Source organism: Polypterus senegalus, chromosome 1 (assembly GCF_016835505.1).
Source record: "Polypterus senegalus isolate Bchr_013 chromosome 1, ASM1683550v1, whole genome shotgun sequence".
NCBI lineage: Eukaryota > Metazoa > Chordata > Cladistia > Polypteriformes > Polypteridae > Polypterus > Polypterus senegalus.
The window spans coordinates 70,538,042-70,559,337 of NC_053154.1; the positions used below are offsets into that span (position 1 = coordinate 70,538,042).

At 38.4% G+C, this 21,296-nt stretch overlaps 1 protein-coding gene across 8 annotated transcripts in view; it reads right to left on the bottom strand.

Annotated features, from left to right (window-relative positions):
* The window catches only part of sema6e (sema domain, transmembrane domain (TM), and cytoplasmic domain, (semaphorin) 6E), a 384,951-nt gene that overhangs the window by 113,256 nt on the left and 250,399 nt on the right, over positions 1 to 21,296 (bottom strand). For all 8 annotated transcript variants that reach the window (XM_039750618.1, XM_039750627.1, XM_039750576.1 and 5 more), the window contains one exon: positions 571 to 767. In XM_039750618.1, the coding sequence (XP_039606552.1) occupies positions 571 to 724 (154 nt within the window). In that variant the 5' untranslated portion in view covers positions 725 to 767. The remainder of the gene's footprint in view (positions 1 to 570; positions 768 to 21,296) is intronic.

The window sequence follows — 21,296 nt, forward strand, 5'->3', positions numbered from 1 at the left end:
CCACTAGATTATTTCTAATATCTATTTTGAATCCTGGTTTTAAAATGTGGTAAATAACTAAAAGATGTGTGCCTATACTAAATAAAATAAGCCTTAAGAGGAAATAGAAGTACACAGAAAATAAATGTAAAGTCAGAAGAGAAGACATTGCAGCACCAAACCTTGTTGTTTGCCTGCCTACTAAGAGTAATGCCATGAGACACAAATGGAATTCCAGTAAAAAGCTGCCGAGAATGATAAAGACAGAGGATATTTCTCTTACTTTGCACATAAAGCAGAAATCCACTTTCAGTAAACCTTTAGAAAGCCCTAGCATTTACACTCTAAGTCCCCTGATGTAAAAAAAATACATGGTACATTTCAAGCACTCTGCTATTTCTATAGTTTTCAAAATTATACTGCAAAATTTGAACAACATCACTCAAGCTTCTTTACTGACCGTATGTGGAGAGCAGGCAAGTACTTAGCTTAAAAACCATGCTGAACGAAGTCATTACAAGTGCCATGCTTTCTAAATTCAACTTTAGTTTAAAGAATTTAACTGATGGCAGTTTTTCACTCTAAACTCACCCTGGCCACCGACTGTATTGATTGGTTCCAGATCCTTAGGAAAGGGAGTTCCGGAAACCAGCAGCATGGTGCAGCACAAAGCCAGAACGACAGTGGGACGGTGCCAACCAGTCATCTCTGGAGTCCCCATGATGGGAGCAAGGCTGTGAGGCATTCTTTGCTCAGAAATCCATGATGGCCTTCAATACTTCAGTGACCTGTTATAAATAAAGACATAAAAAACAATCAGTTGTTTGGACCAATTAACCAACATGTCTTGGGGATGTACGCAAAATTCGGAATCATGGATAAAATCTACATAGATAAGAGAGAAAGTACAAACTCCACACAGAACGCATTTGGTAAGTGCCACATGACAGATTGAGCATTAAACTAAAAAAGGCGCGAGTTCAAGGTATAGTGCGTAGCAATAATAATAATTATAATAATTTATTATATTTATATAATTCATTACATTTATATTCCTACTCAAAGTGCTTCATTGAGTGTGAAGCCACTTCAACCAGCACTAATGTGTAGCATCCGCCTGGATGATACAACAGCACCATTTTTGTACCAGTGCGCACACCACACTGTAGCTGCAAAATTAGGTGCAAAATTGGTCCAAACACAGGAAGCAGAGGGGTTTGGTGTGAGGAACCCTGTCAGAATTGGCTGATGTTAAGAGCTGTGTTCTACAGGGATTAGTGCTAGGGCTGCTGTTATTTTTAATATAAATAAATGATTTGAATAGGAATATAAGTAACAAGCTGGTTAAATTTGCTGATGATACCAAGATAGGTGGTCACTAGACACTTGACATTCAAAGTGCAGACTATAATACAGTTGGCATTTTACATTCTATGAATGATACAACACCAGATACATTTTATACACACAACAGAATATTCCCGATGTGCTGGTGAAATTGACAACCCCAACACCTTCCTAATGTCTGACACTAAATAAAAGCTTGAAGTCCTCCACAAATGTAGGCTCAAATTGAAGTCAAAAGACAAGGACAGGAATGTCACTGGCACAAGACAGCAAAGGTGAAAGAGAAGCAGGGCCCAGGCACTTTAGGCAGGCGTGCCGTCTTTTTTCTAGAAACCACAGAGCTCATAAAGCAGAGTATAAGCTATACTCTTTGTCCTCTTATGGTTTTCATTCACCTGGGTGGGTAAAGACATGTCCTCATTTCACATTTTAAAACAGAACATACTGGTCTATTGAATACCTTGTTAAAGTATTATTTCCTATCCAAAAATGCCACTTTATCTTAAGTAAAGATGAAAATAAATGGATGGTAAATGCGAACACTACATAAAATGAAAACAAAATATTATATTAATAAAAACGATTTTCTGTATGTTTCTGCCAAAGAATATTAGTCAATAATTTCTAAAAATCTACTTCTTCGGGCAGCAAAATCCTTCAGTAAAGCTCTTTTTAGTTACAATTTATTGCTGAAAAAGGTTGGAATAGCAGCTGAGCTGCCTGGAGGTTGACTTCTTATTATTCTTCCTCTGTTGTTGTGGGACAAGACAATGTTGATTGTACACGCAGTGGAGTTTTTCCAGGTCGCTGAGTCTTACGGACAACATGGGAAGAATGAAACTGGTGCTTTATTCCTTGTTAACAATGAGATTCATTACAAGAAACTGACCTACTGGTGCACAATATGAAAAAAGAAAAACTCATCCAGAAATGTTACACTAGGGGTTGGATTTCTGTATGCCTAGCAAGCTTTCCACTGACTCATATATTCCTGCTAGTGTGTTACCCTGATTGAAAATGTCCTTTTATATGCTGGCAGGTGATTATTACAATATTTTTTAAAAATTATTTTTAGAGCTACTACAAATAATAAAAAAGATTATATGACTTTATATAATTAGACTGACAGCCTGATGTGTTTATTTCATTTATATGATATCCTATCACTCATTCAGTGAAGTTCGGGATCTGCTTGCGACAGAAAAAGGGAAAAAGAAGAAGTAGATTTTATTTACACACTGTTGCTTTACAGTAAGGAGACTGTGGCTCGTGTCCCAGGTCCCAGGCGTGGAGTTTTCATGTTCTCCCTGTATCTGCATGGGTTTTCTTCACATGCTCCAGTTTCCTCCCTCGGTCCAAAGACAGGCAAATTAGGTGAGCTGGCCCTAGTGTGTGGTTGCAGTGTGTATGTGTGTGTTCACCTTGTGATGGGCTGCTGCTGTGTCCAGGGTTTCTTCCTGCCTTACATCCTATGCTAGCTGGAATAGGCACCAGCACCCCCCGCAACCCTGTTCAGGGTTAAGCAGGTTAGAAAATAACTGATAACTATAAAAAGAGAAACTTTCGGTCTCTAACGTTCTTTAATTTTTTTCAGTATAGAAATAGCTTCTACTTGATATTTTTATCACACAGTGGCTTACATTGGCACTATGTTGTCATACCCAAAAATATCAGCCAGCCAATTTTAATAAGGCTTGTTAACACCACAAAAAGCAACACCAGAACACTAATTATAAATTTTAACTGTTATAGTAACTGCTGTTGTTACATTACTATTTTTACTACTACCTTAGCTGTATTGTCCAATCTTCAACTTTGTGATTTTTCTGAAGTTGTTTGGTCCATAAGATGCATAAGGAGCATATCTAACCCCTAACCAGCATGTATTTGGGATATAGGCTGTGAGGTTTCTAAACACTTTTGAAACTCCCCCAAAGGGATGACATGCCAAAGAGGGTCCTGAAACACGATCACCGAGTCTGTAAAAGACTGTTTATCCATTGCCAGGGCTACCACAGGCTCACTGTGCTGCAGCGGCTCGTCATTAAAGCAGATCCGAGCCAGTCGCAGTTGCGCTATAAGCAGGTGTTGTCAATGGGTGATGCAAGGAACAATATTACTTGGCCACTAACCTGGCCACGACCATGCCTGACTGCTGTGTCTGTGTATAGGAGAGTGGTAGATCCTGCTACAAAAAATAACTTTGCTGTTCCTGTTTCAAGCTGAATAAAGTTGGTTTTGCTAAAGTACTGAGACTCAGCCTTGTGTTTTGGGGTGCAAGACAGGGACTTACGCGTCACAAGGCAAAATTTAGCGTCATGGATAAAATCCACACAGATGAGTTACAAAGTACAAACTCCACACAGAAAGAATTTGATACATGCTACATGACAGATTGGGCATCAAAGTAAACAAAGTGTGAATTCAAGGTGTACTCCGTAGGTAATAATAATAATAATAATTCATTACATTTATATAATTCGATACATTTATGTTCTCACTACTCAAAGTGTTTTATTGAGTGGGGAGCCACTTCAACTGGCACTTATGTGTAACATCCACCTGGATGAGATAACAGTAGCCATTTCTGTGCCAGTATACTCGCCACACATTAATTGTAAAATCTGGTGTAAAATTGGCTCAAACCCTATCAGAATTGGCTGACATTAAGAGTGGTATACTACAGAGTCAGTGCTACTGATGCTGCCATTTTATATCCATAAGGAAATGTTTAATAATCATGCTTTGTATTATAAGGAGTGTATTAACCAAACTAAATCTGCATATTACTCTACCATTATTCGTTTAAATGAGGATTCTCCCAAGTTACTGTTTTCACTGTTCAATTCTTCTTTCAGGTCACCAGATTTTTTACCTGCCCACCTCTACTCATCTTCCTTTTGTGATTCTCTAATGTTATTCTTCATTGAGAAAATTCACAAAATACACCAAGATCTGGCCTCTGATGTCTCTTGTAGTTCTCCCTTTGTAATCCCACTCCCATCACACTGTTTTTCTACTTTCCAACTTCCCTCTGTCACTGATATCTCAGATCTCATTTGTAAGTCAAAACCTTCTACTTGTCAGCTCGACCCCATTCCTACAGTTCTGGTTAAAGCTTGTTTACCCTCCTTGCTTCCCCTCATATCTGCTATCATTTATTCTTCACTTACCACTGGAACTGTTCCTACTTCTTTCAAAGTTGCTGCCATCACCCCAATATTGAAAAAAACGGGTTTAGATCCCAATAATTTTGATAATTTTCGTCCTATCTCCAATTTACCATTCATTTCAAAAATTCTCGAAAAGATAGTTGCTGCACAGATCCACTCATATTTAACTAATAATAATCTGTATGAACGGTTCCAGTCTGGCTTTCGCCCCTTTCATAGCACTGAAACAGCACTTATAAAAATAACCAATGATCTCCTTATGGCAGCTGACTCGGTTTACTTTCCATTCTTATTCTTTTGGATCTGAGTGCAGCTTTTGACACTATTTCTCACCCCATTCTACTTAGTAGGTTAGTCTCAATCGGTCTCTCTCATACTCCTCTAGCCTGGTTCAAATCATACTTGTCTGATTGTACTCAGTTTATTCGATTGAAATCATTCACTTCTCAGTCCTTTCCTCTGGTCACTGGTGTCCCCCAGGGATCTGTCCTGGGCCCCCTTCTTTTCATTATCTACCTTCTCCCGCTTGGATATATTTTTCGTAAATATAATATTCAGTTTCACTGTTATGCTGATGACACCCAGCTTTATCTGTCCACCAAACCTGATTCTGCTCTCCCCATCCTCCCTCACTCTCTGTTTAGTTGAACTAAATACATGGTTCTCTTTTAACTTTCTGAAACTCAACAGCAATAAATCAGAGCTTCTCCTGGTAGGCTCTAAATTAACATTATCCAGAAATAATAATTTTTCTATTGCTATCAATAACTTGCCGGTTTCTGTTTCCCCATGTGTGAAAAGTTTGGGTGTCATCCTTGACAGTACTCTGTCTTTTAATTCACACGTCAATAATGTCACTCGGTCTTCTTATTTCCAGTTGCGTAACATCAATCGTCTCTGTTCCTTTCTTACTCCACAGGCCACTCACTGCCATTCTTGTTCACAGCCTTGTTACTTCTCGGCTTGATTATTGTAATTCACTTCTTTTTGGTCTTTCTCAAAAATCAATTCATAAGCTTCAACGTGTTCAGAACTCTGCTGCCCGTATTATCACCAGGACCCCTTCCATTCACCACATCACCCCTGTTCTCCAGCAGCTCCATTGGCTTCCGGTCAAATATCGCATTAATTTTAAAATACTTCTGTATACATTTAAGGCTATTCATCATCTCTCTCCTCCATATCCCTCTGATTTGGTACAGATCATCATCCCATCTTGGTGTCTCAGATCCTCCTCTTCTCTTTCTCTCTCTGTCCCTGTCCCCCGTCTTGCCACTATGGGGAGCAGGGCTTTCAGTTGCTCTGCTCCTCGACTTTGGAATTCCCTACCTCCTGAAATAAGAAACATCACCTCTTTCTCTCTTTTTAAGTCTAGACTAAAAACTCACCTATTCAAAATAGCTTATCCCACATAACTTTCTCCATTTTCCTATCTTGGAACTGTTTTATGTTTTATATTTTATGATCTTGTAAATTACTTGCTCTTTTGCCTGCTTTTTATTTTCTTATTTTTATTATTATTTTTACTGTGTACAGTGTCCTTGAGTGTTCTGAAAGGCGCTTTCAAATAAAATGTATTATTATTATTATTATTATTATTATTAATACATATAAATGATTTGGATAGTAATAGAAGTAATAAGATGGTTAAGTTTGCAGAAAATACCAAGACAGGTGGATTGGAACATAATCTAGAATCTGTCATTTAATTTTAATATAGACTTGGACTGCATACAGAATTTTTCAGATTTGTGGCAGGTAAAATTTAATGTCAGTAAATGTAAAGTATTACATATTGGAAGTAAAAATGTTATGTTTGAAGGCACAATGGGAGGTCTGAAAATTTGAGAGTACACCTTATGAGAAAGATTTAGGAGTCGTAGTGGACTTGACACTATCAACTGCCAGACAGTTTTCAGAAGCCATTAAGAACGCAAACAGAATGTTACGTCCTTAAGTCCTTAAGATCACACCCTGCATATGTAGGAAGAATTGCAGTAAGGGCGTCCCACTCTCTTGGCCTCTCTCGTGATTTTGTTGTGCCGATTTTGTCGGCGCGCATTTGTTGAAAACCAGTTAGCGGGTTTGTCGGCGCACATTTGTCTGTCGCGGTTTTGTCGGGGCGCATATGTCTATCGCGCTTTTGTCGGTGAACCCTAATGGGAGCAGCTGAAAGAAGAATGTAAAATTAATGTTATATCATTGATAAGAAAAGCAATGGTTTGATGTTTAAGAACCCCTCCCCACACTCTTTAGGACTGAGTGAGGAATTTTATGACACAGTAGGTGGAAGTGCCTAAAACCAGTTTGGCAAGTGACTCCCAGTAGAACTCTCTCAATCAACCCCCACAGAAAAGCCAAACTACCTAGCTGGCAAGCATCAGCTCAACAAATGGTTTTGGGGGCAGGTGTGAAAGGTATTGTGTGCTCCCATTGGTCTGAAGTATGGCTGTTTGGGATTGGTCTGAATCAGAGGCCATTCTGTAGCATGATGCCCTATTGGTGTGAGGATTTAGACAAAGCATGTATAAATTTGGTTGCTTTACCCCTCCCTATCTCTCTCGTACAATCACGATGAAGGAGTGTCTCACACACCATGAACTGAAAAGAAGACTACACTGAGAAGCACAAGAAGCTCGGCAGCCATATTGAGACAGGCATATGGTTTGTTCTGAAGAAAGCCATAAAATGATGACTTAATTAGAGACATTTCAAGCAACCTCAAGTCTGTGTGCCATCTGAAACTACAAATCAGTGTTTATCAGGTTGTATGGTTGTGAATATTCAAATGTGCTTTGTTTATTGTTATTATTTCATAAATATTATCAATAATACATTATTTAAGTTGTAAATTAACTCCTGCTTGTCCTTTTACTCTATGTACAGTAATTATCTGAGGTTATAGATGTAGAATGGAAGGTAAGGAGAGATTATAAAGTACAATACCTTATAAACAGTGATAAGTGTATGGGATTTGAGGACTTCTAACAAAGGCTACTCATTAAAGAATACAAAAGGGGAAAGTAGAGTCCTGACTGCTGAAAGGGCACACTGAAACTCTGATGTGTGGAATTTCAAATCTAACAAAACAAATCTTTTATTTTACATGCTTCCTTTTATTGTACACAGTCACAAAACATTAACAGTGTGCAGCAGTAAAGTGATATTTGTCACATTGTCCTATGAAACAGTGAAATTCTTAATTGCATGTTCGACCAATAGGTAACGTCGCCACTCTCTATCAGCCTGATAAACAAGAATGTGCCAAAATGCATAACTTCATTTTATTAATTGAATGGGCAAATCAGCCTACCCAAAGTACATTTCATCCCTGTTCCATAACTGATGTGCCACATGGACTCACATGCTTAAGTGGGGTAGAAAATTGATGGAATACTGTATGTAACTTGCATTTCAAACAGTTTCAAGGCTTATGTCTTTTATTCAAGGGCACTGTGGCCTGAGTAAAATAAACCTTTTAGTGAAAACAGTATTGATCAACGTGTGGCATGGTGGTGTATGGTGAAGTATTGTTATTCAGTGCTGTTTCTTAAAAATGCTTTGTGAAATGAAGAGATCTGATTATTGTCTGGGTTGCCTTCTCTGTCTGACATGTCTGTCTGTTTGTTCTGGCAAGTTTTCTCCTAGTTAAACACTATCCTTATAAATGATGCAATTATTTCAGGATACAGTGTATTCAGAAAGCATTCAGACCTCTTCACTTTTTTCCACATGTTGCCATGTTGCAGCCTTGTGCTAAAACCGTTTACATTCATTCTTCCCTCATTAAACAACCTTCAATAATCAAATTATGAAAAAGCAAAAAGAGAATTTCAGAAATTTCTGCTAATTTGTTAAAAATAAAAAACTGAAAGATCACATTGATACAAATAATCAGACCCTTCACTATGGTATTTGAAATAGGTGCACCTCATTTTATTGATCACCATTTAGATGTTTATGCGCAATATTTGGAGTCCACCTACGGTCATTTTAACTGAGTGGACACAATCAAGAAAGGCACACACCTGTCTATAGAAGGTCCTGCAGTTGACAATGTGTATCAGTCCAAAAACCAAGCCATGACATTGAGGGAATATCCTGCAGTGTAGAGGCAGGATTGTTGTCGAGGCACAGATCTGGGAAAGGCTACAAAAAAAAAAAAAAAAGACTGAAAGGTTCCCAAGAGTCCAGTTGCCTTCATAATACTTAAATGGAAGAAGTTTGAAATTTCCAAGACTCTTTCTAGAGCTGGCCATCCAAACCAAACTGATCTATCAGAGGTAAAAGACCTTGGTAAGACAGATGACCAAGAACCCAACTGTCACTCTAACTGAGCTCCAGAGAACCTCTGTGGAGAGGGGAGAAACTTGCTGAGAGACAATGAGCAACACTCCACTGATCTAGACTTTACAACTGAGTGGACAGACAGAAGCCTCGCCTTAGTAAAAGACACATGGAAGCTCACTTGGATTTTACACACAATCACCTAGAAGAAAAGATTATCTGGTCTGATTAAACTAAAATATCATCATAGCAGGAAGAAAACAGGCACTGCTCATCATCTATGCAATCCCATTCCAACAATAAAACAAGGTGGTGGGAGTATCATGCTGTAGAGGAAGCTAGATAGGTTTGAGAGAAAGATGAAAAAGGCAAACTATAGTGATATCCTTAATGAAAATTCAGAATGGACTGGAACTCAGACTGGGACAAAGGTTGACCTTCCAACATAACCCTTAGCACAAAGAAAAGACTGCACAGTAGTGGCTAAGGGACAATCTGGGAAATGCCTTTGAGTTGCTCAGCCAGTGCCCAGACTTGAAGCCAAATGAACATCCCTGGAGAGACCTGATATTAGCTCCATCCAACCCAACAAAGCTTGAGAGGGCCTGCAGGGAAAAATGCAGAAAATCCACAAATCCAGGTATATGAAGCTTGTTGCGTCATATCCAAGAAGATTCCAGGCTGAAATCACTGCAAGAGGAGCTTCAACTAGGCCTAAGCTAAGGGTCTAAAAACTTCTGCCAGTGTGATATTTCAGTTTTTTATTTTATGAAATTTGCATAAAATTCTAAAATCCTGTTTTTTCTTTGTTATTCTTGGGTAATGAGTGACACTTGATATGGTGGAAAAAATGTATTTAAACGATTTTAGCACAAGGCTAAAGGGGCTTAGAAAACTTTCTGAATCCTTTGTAAGAGAATGTACCTTCTAATGAACTGGCATCCAGTATATTAATGGTTTTTGCATTACATCCTATATTGTCTTGACAAACACTTTTTGTGACCCAAGTTCAGAAAATGACCAAAGAAAATAAGCAGTGAACATCCTTTACATACATTAGACCATCTGAAGACAACGGGAAGGCATCAGCGGACCACTGGTTCAGATACTTAGTCACCTGGTTCACTAATCCTTACATGGTGCAGCTGTGAACTGAGATTAGCAAGACTCACTCAAGTATGTCAAAATGTAATAGAGAAAAAAATAAATTAGGATGATCGTTGGTCTTGATATATTTAAAAATGCACAGGCACCTGGTGAGTGCTAAATATCTACAACATGGGCAGAGGAAAATCTGCAGGGATTTCAAAAAGAACAAATTAAAAAAAGTTTCACCCTCCCACCAAGAAAATGGGGGGAAATAATCTGTTCTAGCTGTCAGTGGGCCCCTGGGACAGAACACTCATACTAAAAGATAGGCACTCAGGAAACGGCGCCAATAGAAAGCAATGGAGACCTAATTATGGTTGGAAAAGTCATTTGAGTCTGTGAATGGGGCGGCACATAAACACACTGCAACGCTTAATAAGTGTTTATAAACAGATAAGGACATTTACAAACACATCTGTCATGGCAGCATGGCATCAACAGGAAGAAGTGAATTAATAGAGACTGGATGAAGGCCAAGTGCTACGTACCATAAGCACATGGCCAGTGGCTCGGCACTGCAGCAGCAAAGGCCACACTGCAACACGACATGTACTATACAGGAAACGATATTCTTATAGTGTCGGTGCCACACATGCCACTGGGATATGATTGGGACACAGCCTTGTGTAAATATCTCATACTGACACCCAGACAGCGAGAAAGATCAGCATAAGGATTTGTAGGTCTGAACAGGCAAATATAACACAATGCAACTCAACCCAGCTTCTATACACAATGCCGTGTAATGCTGCTTATTATTAATAGGGTAAAAGCTCTTTTGATTAAAAGAAAATGGCATGACTTTTAGGAAAAGGGATTTGTACTGCCTTTCTTTACCTTGGAAGATGAACTGTAAATTCGAGGTTTACATACATTACATAAAATCACCCATTTTGAAGCTTGCAACCCACAAACTTACAAAAATAATATTTTATCTTGAGAAGATGCTGCTTTTAAATAATCCCTATTTCAATTCTAAACACACAAAGATTCATCAATGAGTCCATTTTCTGAACCGTTTTCTTCATGGACAGCCCAGCATGGAAAGTCAATCCATCCCTGGGTACACTCATATATGCTCACACATCAGTCAGTTTAGACCAACCACTCAACTCTTTGTGGGATGTTAGTGGAAATGCAAATGCCCAGCAAATATCACAGAGATAACAATCCAGTCCAAAGAGACACTCAAGCTTCTGGACATGTCAGGCAGAAGAGTGTCACCATAACACCTAAGGGACCCTCTCGGTCTTCTGTTTGATTAAACAGCAGATTAATGAATCAGAAAAGAACAATCAAGAGCAATGAACAAACATTAGAAGTCTGGCCTAGAGATAAGGATCCTGACAGGAAAATAAGCAGCAAAGATCATAAATAAGGATCTTGGCACAAACCAAATGACAATGAATGAAATGAAGAAGATACTCAAAGTCATAAATAAAGCAACTCAGCATTCCCGGCCAAAGTCGATTAAGCAGACTGTGTTACTAAAAGTTGAAGGGCAAATCTTGAGAGAGATAAATTAAGAAAAGTGCATGAGAACCTTCTAGTGTTCAAAGAGTAGATAGGCATCATCCAGTGGATGCTCACATGACCGTTGTTGCAATCTTTTGGACAGGTATGCTCAAATATTAACAAAAATGCACTTCTAAAGGAACGGAAAATGTGTGATTTAAATGATTTTTCATTTTCATATTAACACAACCATCATCATAACATCATTTTAGTTGTCTCGCTTCTTAAGGATTTTGAATCCTTAACTGCTGATTTCAGTTTTAAACAGCTGTAGTCATTGTTTTGACTGCTCCATATTAGAAATAAGATGCAAATGACAAAGGAACCAGTAGTTCTACATCTAACCTGTCTCCATTTCCACCCGCGTGTATTCGTCATTCATTTAAGAATGAACTGACATGGTAGAGTTAAAATTACAGTAAGTAAGATCTGTTATTAGTGAGGACTGGCTTCTAATCAAGCCACTGGATTGGAACAAAAATCTGTAACCACTGCTGCTCTCCAGGGTCGGAGTTAGGGCATATGCTTGGCCATCGAGAAGTCAGCGTTCAGTAGAATGGGATTAGGTTTTTTTTATTTTTGTTCCTTATTTCACCTTATACAATTTCTTATATTAGGAATTTGTTAGCTTTTGCAGGGGTCAGAGCACAGGGTCAGCCATTTTACAGCACCCCAGAGCAATTGAAGGTTAAGGGCCTTGCTCAAGGGCTCAGCAGAGTAGGATCTGTTTTTGGCAGTGATGGGGATTCGAACTGGCAACCTTCGGGATACCAGTGCAGTTCCTTAGCCTCAGAGCCACCACTCCATCCTGGCAACAAACTGTGTAAGAAAGGGTAAAGCCTGCGATAGGTTGATGGTCTGAAGTTATCTCTAACACGCACACCGAGCAGATCTTATATGGAATTTGGAGTAACAGATTAAATGCACATTTCTACCAAGCAATGACCAGACATGGGATTCCAACCCAGAACGCTGGACGTATGAAGCAGCAGCCCAAATCATTGTGGCACCATGTTACATTGTGACTTTTAAGGTTTAAATGACACAACATGATTATTGTCTAATACATAAGACACTAAAGCCAGTAACTTAATATACAAGTTTAAGACAGGGATGACGTCAAATGTAACTGTAGATGCTGGATGTCATCTCATTGAGGGTGTCAGATTAAAAATTACACAACTTTTTAAGCAGAGTATGAACGTTTCCAGAGTATAGCAAGCTTGTCGCATTTTGACAGCCAACAATATGCCGTCTGACAGCGCCAGGGTCTGTATGGAAGCCTTCCATTTATGGCAACTTCAACCACAATCTCAGCCCCTTTTATTTTCCCTTTTCAGTTCTTAAGTGGTGTGGCACACACAAGACACCAGATAGATAAGCTAGTGTTTTATTTACATGGACCAAAACACTTATGTTTCTTCTTTCCTCAGCTCCACATTGTATGCACTGTACAGTTCGTTAATTGCTTATTAGTTGTTAGCTCTCTCAGGGACAAGAGCCCATCCTAACAATGATTTGCTTTCATCAGTTCCAGTCACAGGCCAGTCATGGAAGTGTACTGTGGATGCCCCCAAATTGCTAAGATTATGTAAATATGACTGAAAATCAATTTAAAAATCTTTAAATGTGACAGGGGCTTAGGCTCCAATTCATTAATGCCTTATGTCTGGTGCAAATACAGTTTAAGAGGTCATTTTAAAAATCTTTTTGTAATTCTAAAGGCGGCACATAATTCAAATCACCATTAAAGAGCCCAAGGCAGCACAGGTAGTTCTATAGTTTATAATGAAACACTATTAGTTTTAAAGAAAGGCATTTAATACACAACAATGCAGACATTAATAGAAGATCTAATCCTACTTCTTTAACAGACTACAACCCACTGCTCAGTGAAGGAGGACATCAATGGATATTAAACAGGTACATACCTTAAAATAATAACAGGTAATATAAGATCTAGATCAACTAAAATATGACAGTGCTCGTGTAAACAACTGTATATCATATGAATCAGAACAGAGAATTTATTTAAAAGAAATGATCGGCCCTCAAGTGGTGATCTAAGATAGAAACTGGATACATGAGTTCAGAAAATTCACAGAGGCAACCAGAAACAAAAAGGATATGCAGAAATGAAAGGTTTTTGAAGAAGTAAGAGATTATAACTAAAAGAAGACCTTCTTCTGGCAATGACTCATTTTCATTAAGAAAACAAAGTGGAAACAGCATACAAGCTGCTAATTACCTGACATAATGCAAGCAGAAGTTTCACTACAAAGAAAAGATAGACGAGGATCAACAGGAAAAAGAGAGTGTATTTGAACAGTGGGGATGAAACCTGCACACATTTGTATGATTTAAAATGGGATTTTCAGGAATTTGTTGAACTCTTCTCCCTGCTGAGCCCACTCACTTTTCACCACCGCATTTAATTCGGAAGCTGACCACATACAGAGTTAATCGAGTTAATTGAGTGCCTTGTTAGAAATGTGCTCCTTCCCAGAGTGCCAGCTAGAACAGTCTGATCTGAACTGCTGAAATAAGAAGGTAACTAAATAAGAAGGTACAATTCCTTTCTACACAACATGACACCATCTTGTTTCTAAGTAGCTTCAGACAGCACTGAGTTGTTGAATTAAAATATAATCAATTTTATTCATCCATTATTTAACCTACTTTAAACAGTAAAGGGTTCACGGTTACCATGGTGTGAATATGATGTGTAATTTTATAGAAAATTGTGTTCCTACTGACTAATGTACCACCTTTACTTTTTAATCCTGCTGATAATTTAACTCCATGCATTTCAACTCGGCTTCTTCTAAAAATCAACAACACCAAACACGATATTAAAGAACACTTCACATATCCCATTCTTTTTAACAGTGGCAGAAGACACCTATGGCCATATTCTACATGATCTCCAAAGGTGAATAAAAGATTAGGATATGATAAAATTGGAAAAATAATAGACAGCATTATGTACTTTTGATGTTTCTAACACATTTTAAACAGTCTAATGTATTAATCATTTTTTGTTGCATGATAGTCAAAGGGCAGCATGGTGGCTGAGTGGTAGCGCAGCTGCTTCACAGTAAGGAGACGTGGGTTCTCGTCTTGGGTCCTCCCTGCATGGAGATTGCATATTCTCCCCATGTCTGCTTGGGGTTCCTCTGGTGCTCCGGTTTCCTCCCACAGTCCCAACATTCAGGTTAGGTGGACTGGTGATGCTAAGCTGGCCTTAGTGTGTGTGTGTGTGGTTGTCTGTGTGTTCTCCTGTCATGGACTAGTGCTCAGTCAAAGCGACTGCTCCTGCCTTGCACCCTGTGCTTGCTAGGATAGGCTCCAGCCTCCACGAACCTGCTTAGGATTAAGCGAGTTAAAAAACTGGTATTGTATGATAGTGAAAGAACAGAGAACAGTAACAGAAAGTAGTCCAGAAGCAAAAAGGTTCTAGTCCTAGCACTTGTAGTGCATGGCTTCACAATAACAATCATAAATTTGAATTGCCTATCAAAAATTTTACTGAAAGATGGTCATTCAAAAGGCTGGATGCACAGACCATGGAAATGGCTATTTGCAGCATTTTATTTTGGACATTTGGCAGCAGCAATACCCATAAACGTCTGCTTAATTGTTTTTATTTTAAATTAAAATTAATCTTGGAGGAAATACAGCAGTGACTGTAGGAATAAACATTACAACAGTGATATGCTGTACTTGTACAGATTGTAAACTTCTAAAGTGTGATGTTCATACTGGACTGGGCAGTGAAGTGCAACCAAACAAGATTACGTAAACCAGAGGCAAGCAAAGGATTTCTTTGGGATCTTTTTCACCACAAGTGCAACGGTTCTGATACACTCATAATATCTTTCACCAAACCAAAAGTCAAAACAAATTAGAAAAAAAAATCAAAAACCAAAAAGTATTCTCTAGAAGTTCTGGAATTTCTTTTTATAGGTGGAGTGTTAAATCTGTTGAGAGTCATTACTATAAGAGGTCTTCTGCAAACATTTTTTTAAATGGCAACATCATGAGATCATGCATCAAGAGGCACCCAAACAATGAGACCAGTAAGGAAAATAGCAGTGCTTGCGGAAAACTGCAATTACAATTTTTCAATTACAACTGTTTCAAAGAAACTACCGTAGATAAAAAAAAAAAAAAAACAAAATAGCTCAGAATGTTTTTGGACATCAGTTTTAACAAAGGTGTTAGTAGAGAAAAAATGTACACTCAAACGATCAACTTGGGACATGCTGTATTGTATGAGCCTAGGGGAAATTTTACAAAAGGCCCCAAAGGTTTAATGAAGGCAAAAATTAGTTTCCAGATATTCACAACAATGTGTCAACTTTGTGATAACCAAATGCAATCTGTTTTACCAAAGCTGGTAAAATGAAAGAATAACAGCTGACATTTCAAGTTTATGTCAGCTTTTTCCAGATCCTTCAAAGATGGTTGTATTAGTTTTGCTGTTCATTGTCAATGTGCATTTGGACTGCTGTTCTGTTGAGCACTGGCTTTGCTCTTGCTCTGGCAGGCTTTGGCTATCCCATGGCACAGTCATAGAAAACAAATCAGCTGAGAAAATGGATGGGAGGGCCCTTAATGATGGTGTATTGTATGGCTGTCATATTCAGCTCTTTAAGGAGCTTCAGACAATACCAATCTCATGTTTCTGAGGAAGTTGTTCTTTACAAAACAGATCGATTCTGACAGATAGATGTCAATGCTCATGATGATGTAGCCTCCCTACAAGGAGTTTAGATAACACTTTTGAACACTATTTGAACCCTTTGTAACTTGGCTGTTTTTTCAGAACTTATTGGTGTACCAGTAACGCCTCAATCGGCCACCACAACAGAACAAATACTTAAATCAATGTATAAGTGTAATGAAGAGGCATACTATAGCCAATCTTTTTTAGAGACAGAGAGTGTTTTTCATTCCACAGACATTGGAAATATTAAGCAAATCAGCAGATGAGTTCTCAACTGAAGGCAGTGAAATAGTCCAGGACCAGATGTGCCTTATGTTAGGAAGATGGAACAATAAAAAAATTAAAAAGGATTTAGAGGTTTATATTAACATAACCTTCTCATTCTCCAGCTAACGTGCACATGCAATTAAAATCAAAAAGGCAAATAAAATGTTAGGTTACCTTGTCAAAAATGTAAATCAAGGGACTCATCTTCAGACTCCATAAAACTGAAGTGGGACCCCATTTACAATTTTATTGTGTGCACTTCAGGTCATCACATTACAAATAACTCATAACATCTGTAGAGGTCACAGAGAACAGAGCGACCAAGTGCACCCAAAGGGACAGCTTACACTGTGACATGCTAAAGGAAGTTAACCTCTCTGAAGTCTGTGTCGGGACCTAAGCCAGGTCTTCAGAATCACATGTAATGATAAAACTGATTCAGTAGAATTATTTCAATAAATAGGAAATCATACACATTACTTGTGGACACATTTTTGTGAAAAATTAAAGAGAAGTGCATTCAAGACAAAATCCAGGACACATTTCTTCACGTAAAGAGTTTTTGGAATCTAGAACAACCTCCAGGGGCATGTACTGTAGTTGAAGTGGAAACCAGTGTTGATTGGCAAAATTTATCAAAGCATTTTTCGCTGTGAATATGCTGTGTTCGTCGGTGACCTTGCTTGCCGAATATTTTCCTTGATATTCACCATGTGGCTGGCTTAAACAAGCTTTTTTTTCCCAGCACCCCATGATTGTTTGCGAAGCTAGTGTGACATCACAGAGCTGTAGCAGTCAATGCTAGATGGATGGGACAGCCTCTCTTCCCAGTTATAGAACAGTGATCATGGTAGGGGGCTAAAAATGAGTAAATATGTTTAAACACAAAACGCTCAATCTGAAGGAAACTGGAAATGTGAGACTTAATAGTAATGTCATTTTTGTATGGACTGTATATGACCTGTATGTAATATTGAGCCTACCCCTTTAATAATATTACTTAGAGTGCAGTGCAGATGATATAAACAGTAAAAAGTGAAGAATCCCTGTGCTTTATTGTTGTGCACTTGGCAGACTCAGCAGTGAACAAACTGTACTCTTCGATCCAGAGACGTGAGTACCTACTATCAAATTTGTTGGGGCCAAGCCTTAGTGAATTCATGCTTACTTTCTGCCACTGTGTACATGAAATTTTAATGTTCAAATATTTAACTCAGGGAGGTACAGTGGTGCAATGGTTACCACTACTGCTTCTCAGCTCAGGTCACATTCTTGGCCACAATAATTGGTCCAGCATAATTGACAGACACTTGCCTAGCCATCAGGGACACCTAAAAGACCATTGCACTATTATAGTCTACGCCAAACTAGTTCAGTTTCTCCTTCCCTATTAACTTCAATGTATTTTGCTGAATTTGTGAAGTTCCCAAGCATTTTCATGAATTCGCAAAACTCTACGCTATGCAAATTCATCGTGGATTGCTCCTGACTAGCGTAAACCTTGATAATGTTTATATAATATCTTGCAAAGATCTCTAGAAAACTTAGTAATTAGCTAATGAAACAAGCTTGTTGAGCTTAATGGCCTTAATGGCGACCCATTCACTGTGAAATTTCTTATGTTTGTAAAATAAACGTATACTAAGTGTGCCCGCATATGGCCAAACACTTAAATCTAGTGTCTAACAAAGCCCCTCCCACCTGCCTCTCATATTGTCATGTTCATCTCATCCTGACCCTATGTCATACATAAATGTTGAGAGCAGAAAGTAGTCTGTGCTCCTGTAAAGGCTGTGATTGAAGCACCTTGAAGCACTTAGCCAGGCTTCACTGGGAAATTGAATCATTTAAATATGATAAACAACAACATTAGGCTTGTCACTTTAAAAGCTTTCATAAATACATATATTTGTATGTGTGGGTGTAATTATTCGCTTTTTGCCTTCCCTTACATTAGCGGGCAGCACAATATCTGCACCCCCACTCCAGGCACAGGGAGATATTTTTAGTTTTGCCCCAATGTACATTTTGGTTGCTCAGATATTTTTGCAATATCTTGGCAACCGGACTGGACAAAAAGGCAAGGCGATTCTGAAAGCCAAATTTCCCAAAAGGATCGTCATTCTGCAAACAGCCGACGTTGAAAAGCAGCCAAAGGACAGAGAATTAACAGGCCCTGTTTGTCAGCTTGCTTCTCACATCCATGCAACAGAAGGAGACAGTCTTATTAAGATTTATTTTGTAGAGCAGTGGCAGTAGAGCGGGAGACAAACATGATGCAATGAAAGGTAAAGGGGAACAAAGTCTTTCAAATTGGAGTAGATACAAGGCTTAAATAGAACCCCTACAAACAAATGAATTCCTGTTAACTTTTATGTAAATGAAGGTTATAAAACAGGAGTGAAGGAAACCTGATATACTCTGTTCCAATTCTGCACTTTTCTTCTGAATGGGAGCCAGGGTCCTCTGCAGGTTGTAGGGAACTCATGTTACCCCTCATTAAATCATTTTGATGCAAGTTCAAAGGGGTGCTTTAAGGGGCAACAGAATGGGCACAGGGCCCCAGGTGACTCATATCTATCACAACTAGCAAATCTGAGAAAAATGAGGGAACTATCTAGATGTTAAATTGGTTTGGAAGCCACAAAGATGGTAAAATGCATGTTGGCTGCACAAGACACAAGTGTTATACTGCAATGCATGTCTTTGTTCTAAACACATAACCACTAACACACTTATTTTAAACAGCCTCTGTTCATACTACCACAAGTTACCTTACAACAGTTTATTTTTTCAATTGGAGGACAAGTTCCAATTACATAACTTGATGAGCATCATGTTGAGACTATTTTAAAGATCATGATTTTCATTTTATATATATCATTTTGAAAGTGATTTTATATAGGCTTTTGCTAATCATCACCTTGAGAGTGATTTTACAGTATATAGCCTCTTTTCACAGTACCGTGAGGCACCTTACCAGAGTTTATTCTCCAATTACAAAGCTTGCCAATCATCTTCTTGAGAGAGAGTGAATGGGCAGAAATTAACTGATATGCTGTTTTATTCAGATTTTATTTTCATTGAATAGCTATCAATCCATCCATTTCCTGAACCTTGCGATTACAGCATTACAGGTAGTAATGGCAGTTTTAGCTCATTTCGAGGATACCAGCCTCTTCCTAAATAGTCTCTCAGAAAACTCACTCACACCAGATTAGTTTAGAATTCACAATTAACCTACAATGCATTTCTTTTTGAGGAAAATTTATAGTGCTGGAAAGGAACTGGCATTAAACACTGCACTGAAAGTGCGAGAGACAGAGGAACCATGCAAAGTGCACATCCAATACTTGCAGCTATAGACTGGAATTTGGGACTGAAACCCTGTAGCGTACCCAACCAATGACTTATTACTGGATTATTAAATTCAGTAATAATAAAATAGTAATAAAATCTGTATTAGAGGATGGACTGAGTATACACAGTTAGAGTTAAGAAGCAATTCTTAAAAAGACACAAGTCTGATTCTTTGTTCTATCAGTATAATGTACTTTCCTAATCAATTTCTTCTGCATCTGGGAGATTAGAACAAGCTTTGTAGGAACATTTATCTAAGACCAAAAATTATAAAGAAATACATGAAACATTTGCTTTGTATATCAAGGTGTGTGCCAATTGAGGCATGTACAGATTATATCAAGAAGATGAAGAATGAAGAAGAAAGAAAAATAGTTCCAAGCAAGTTGCGTTCATCTGTGCCTACATCTGGCAAAACGGTTGTACTGTTTGCCATCTGACCAACCAAGTCAAGACAGCAAGGCAGCAAAGCACAAAAGCTACTGGTCAGCAAATGGCAAAAGGAAATGGATCCTGGCCTTTGATTGAAAGAATACACGTATGCCAAATGTTAAGTAAGCAGCACTCAAATGTGCCTAGAGCTGGCACAAGGGTTGGACCACGTGTCAGTTGACCAACCAAGCCATGGAACAAATACATCATCAGACAAAAACTTGTTTTTTTGCGAATGCCAACAGGAAATGGATCCTCTCCTTTGACAGCAAAAAGAAATGTGCACCAAATGTTTGTGAGTTGCATTCAACAATGCCTCTTAAACTCCTTCTGAAGCTTTCACATGCAGTACTGATATGAAGATGAGATGCAGCATTGCTGGATTTAGTTGCCTTTGTGTAATTAATTTTCTTAGCCAATGTATGTTGTGGGAAGAGCTGGTATACAGGAGTCTACTTTGTCAGCATCGTCTAAATTAAGTTTCAACCTTTAATGCCATTATTTTAAAGGATAGACTCTCCCATACGCGTTCAATTTAAAGATGCTAATCATCCTTTAGTAACAGACATATTTTTTGTCAGATTGGAACTTCAGACTGTAACACTATTATATTATATTATATTATATTATATTATATTATATTATATTATACAGTCATCCCTCACCACTTCATGCTTTGACTTTCGCAGCTTCACTCTATTGCGGTTTATTCAAATATATTCATTAAAAAGTTGATTGAGACAGTGAAAATGATACAGCGCACGCTTGGTGAGTCAATTATACACCCCTGTATTACAATTAACATTACTGTACGTATGGACTGTAGGCCTATGTATTCGAGCACCCGCACAAATCCTTCAACACCAGGTGCAACCGCTTGACCACTCCATGTGTGTGGGCAATAACTTTTTTCCAAAAAATCGGGTGTGGTGAAACCAAGCCAATCAGAGCATGCTGTTCACTGATTGGCTATCCTATCCTCTTCCTATCCTGGCCACTGATTGGCTCAGCCTCATGCAAGTTTGTTTCTCTCAAACACGCTTCTACATCGCTGCGCA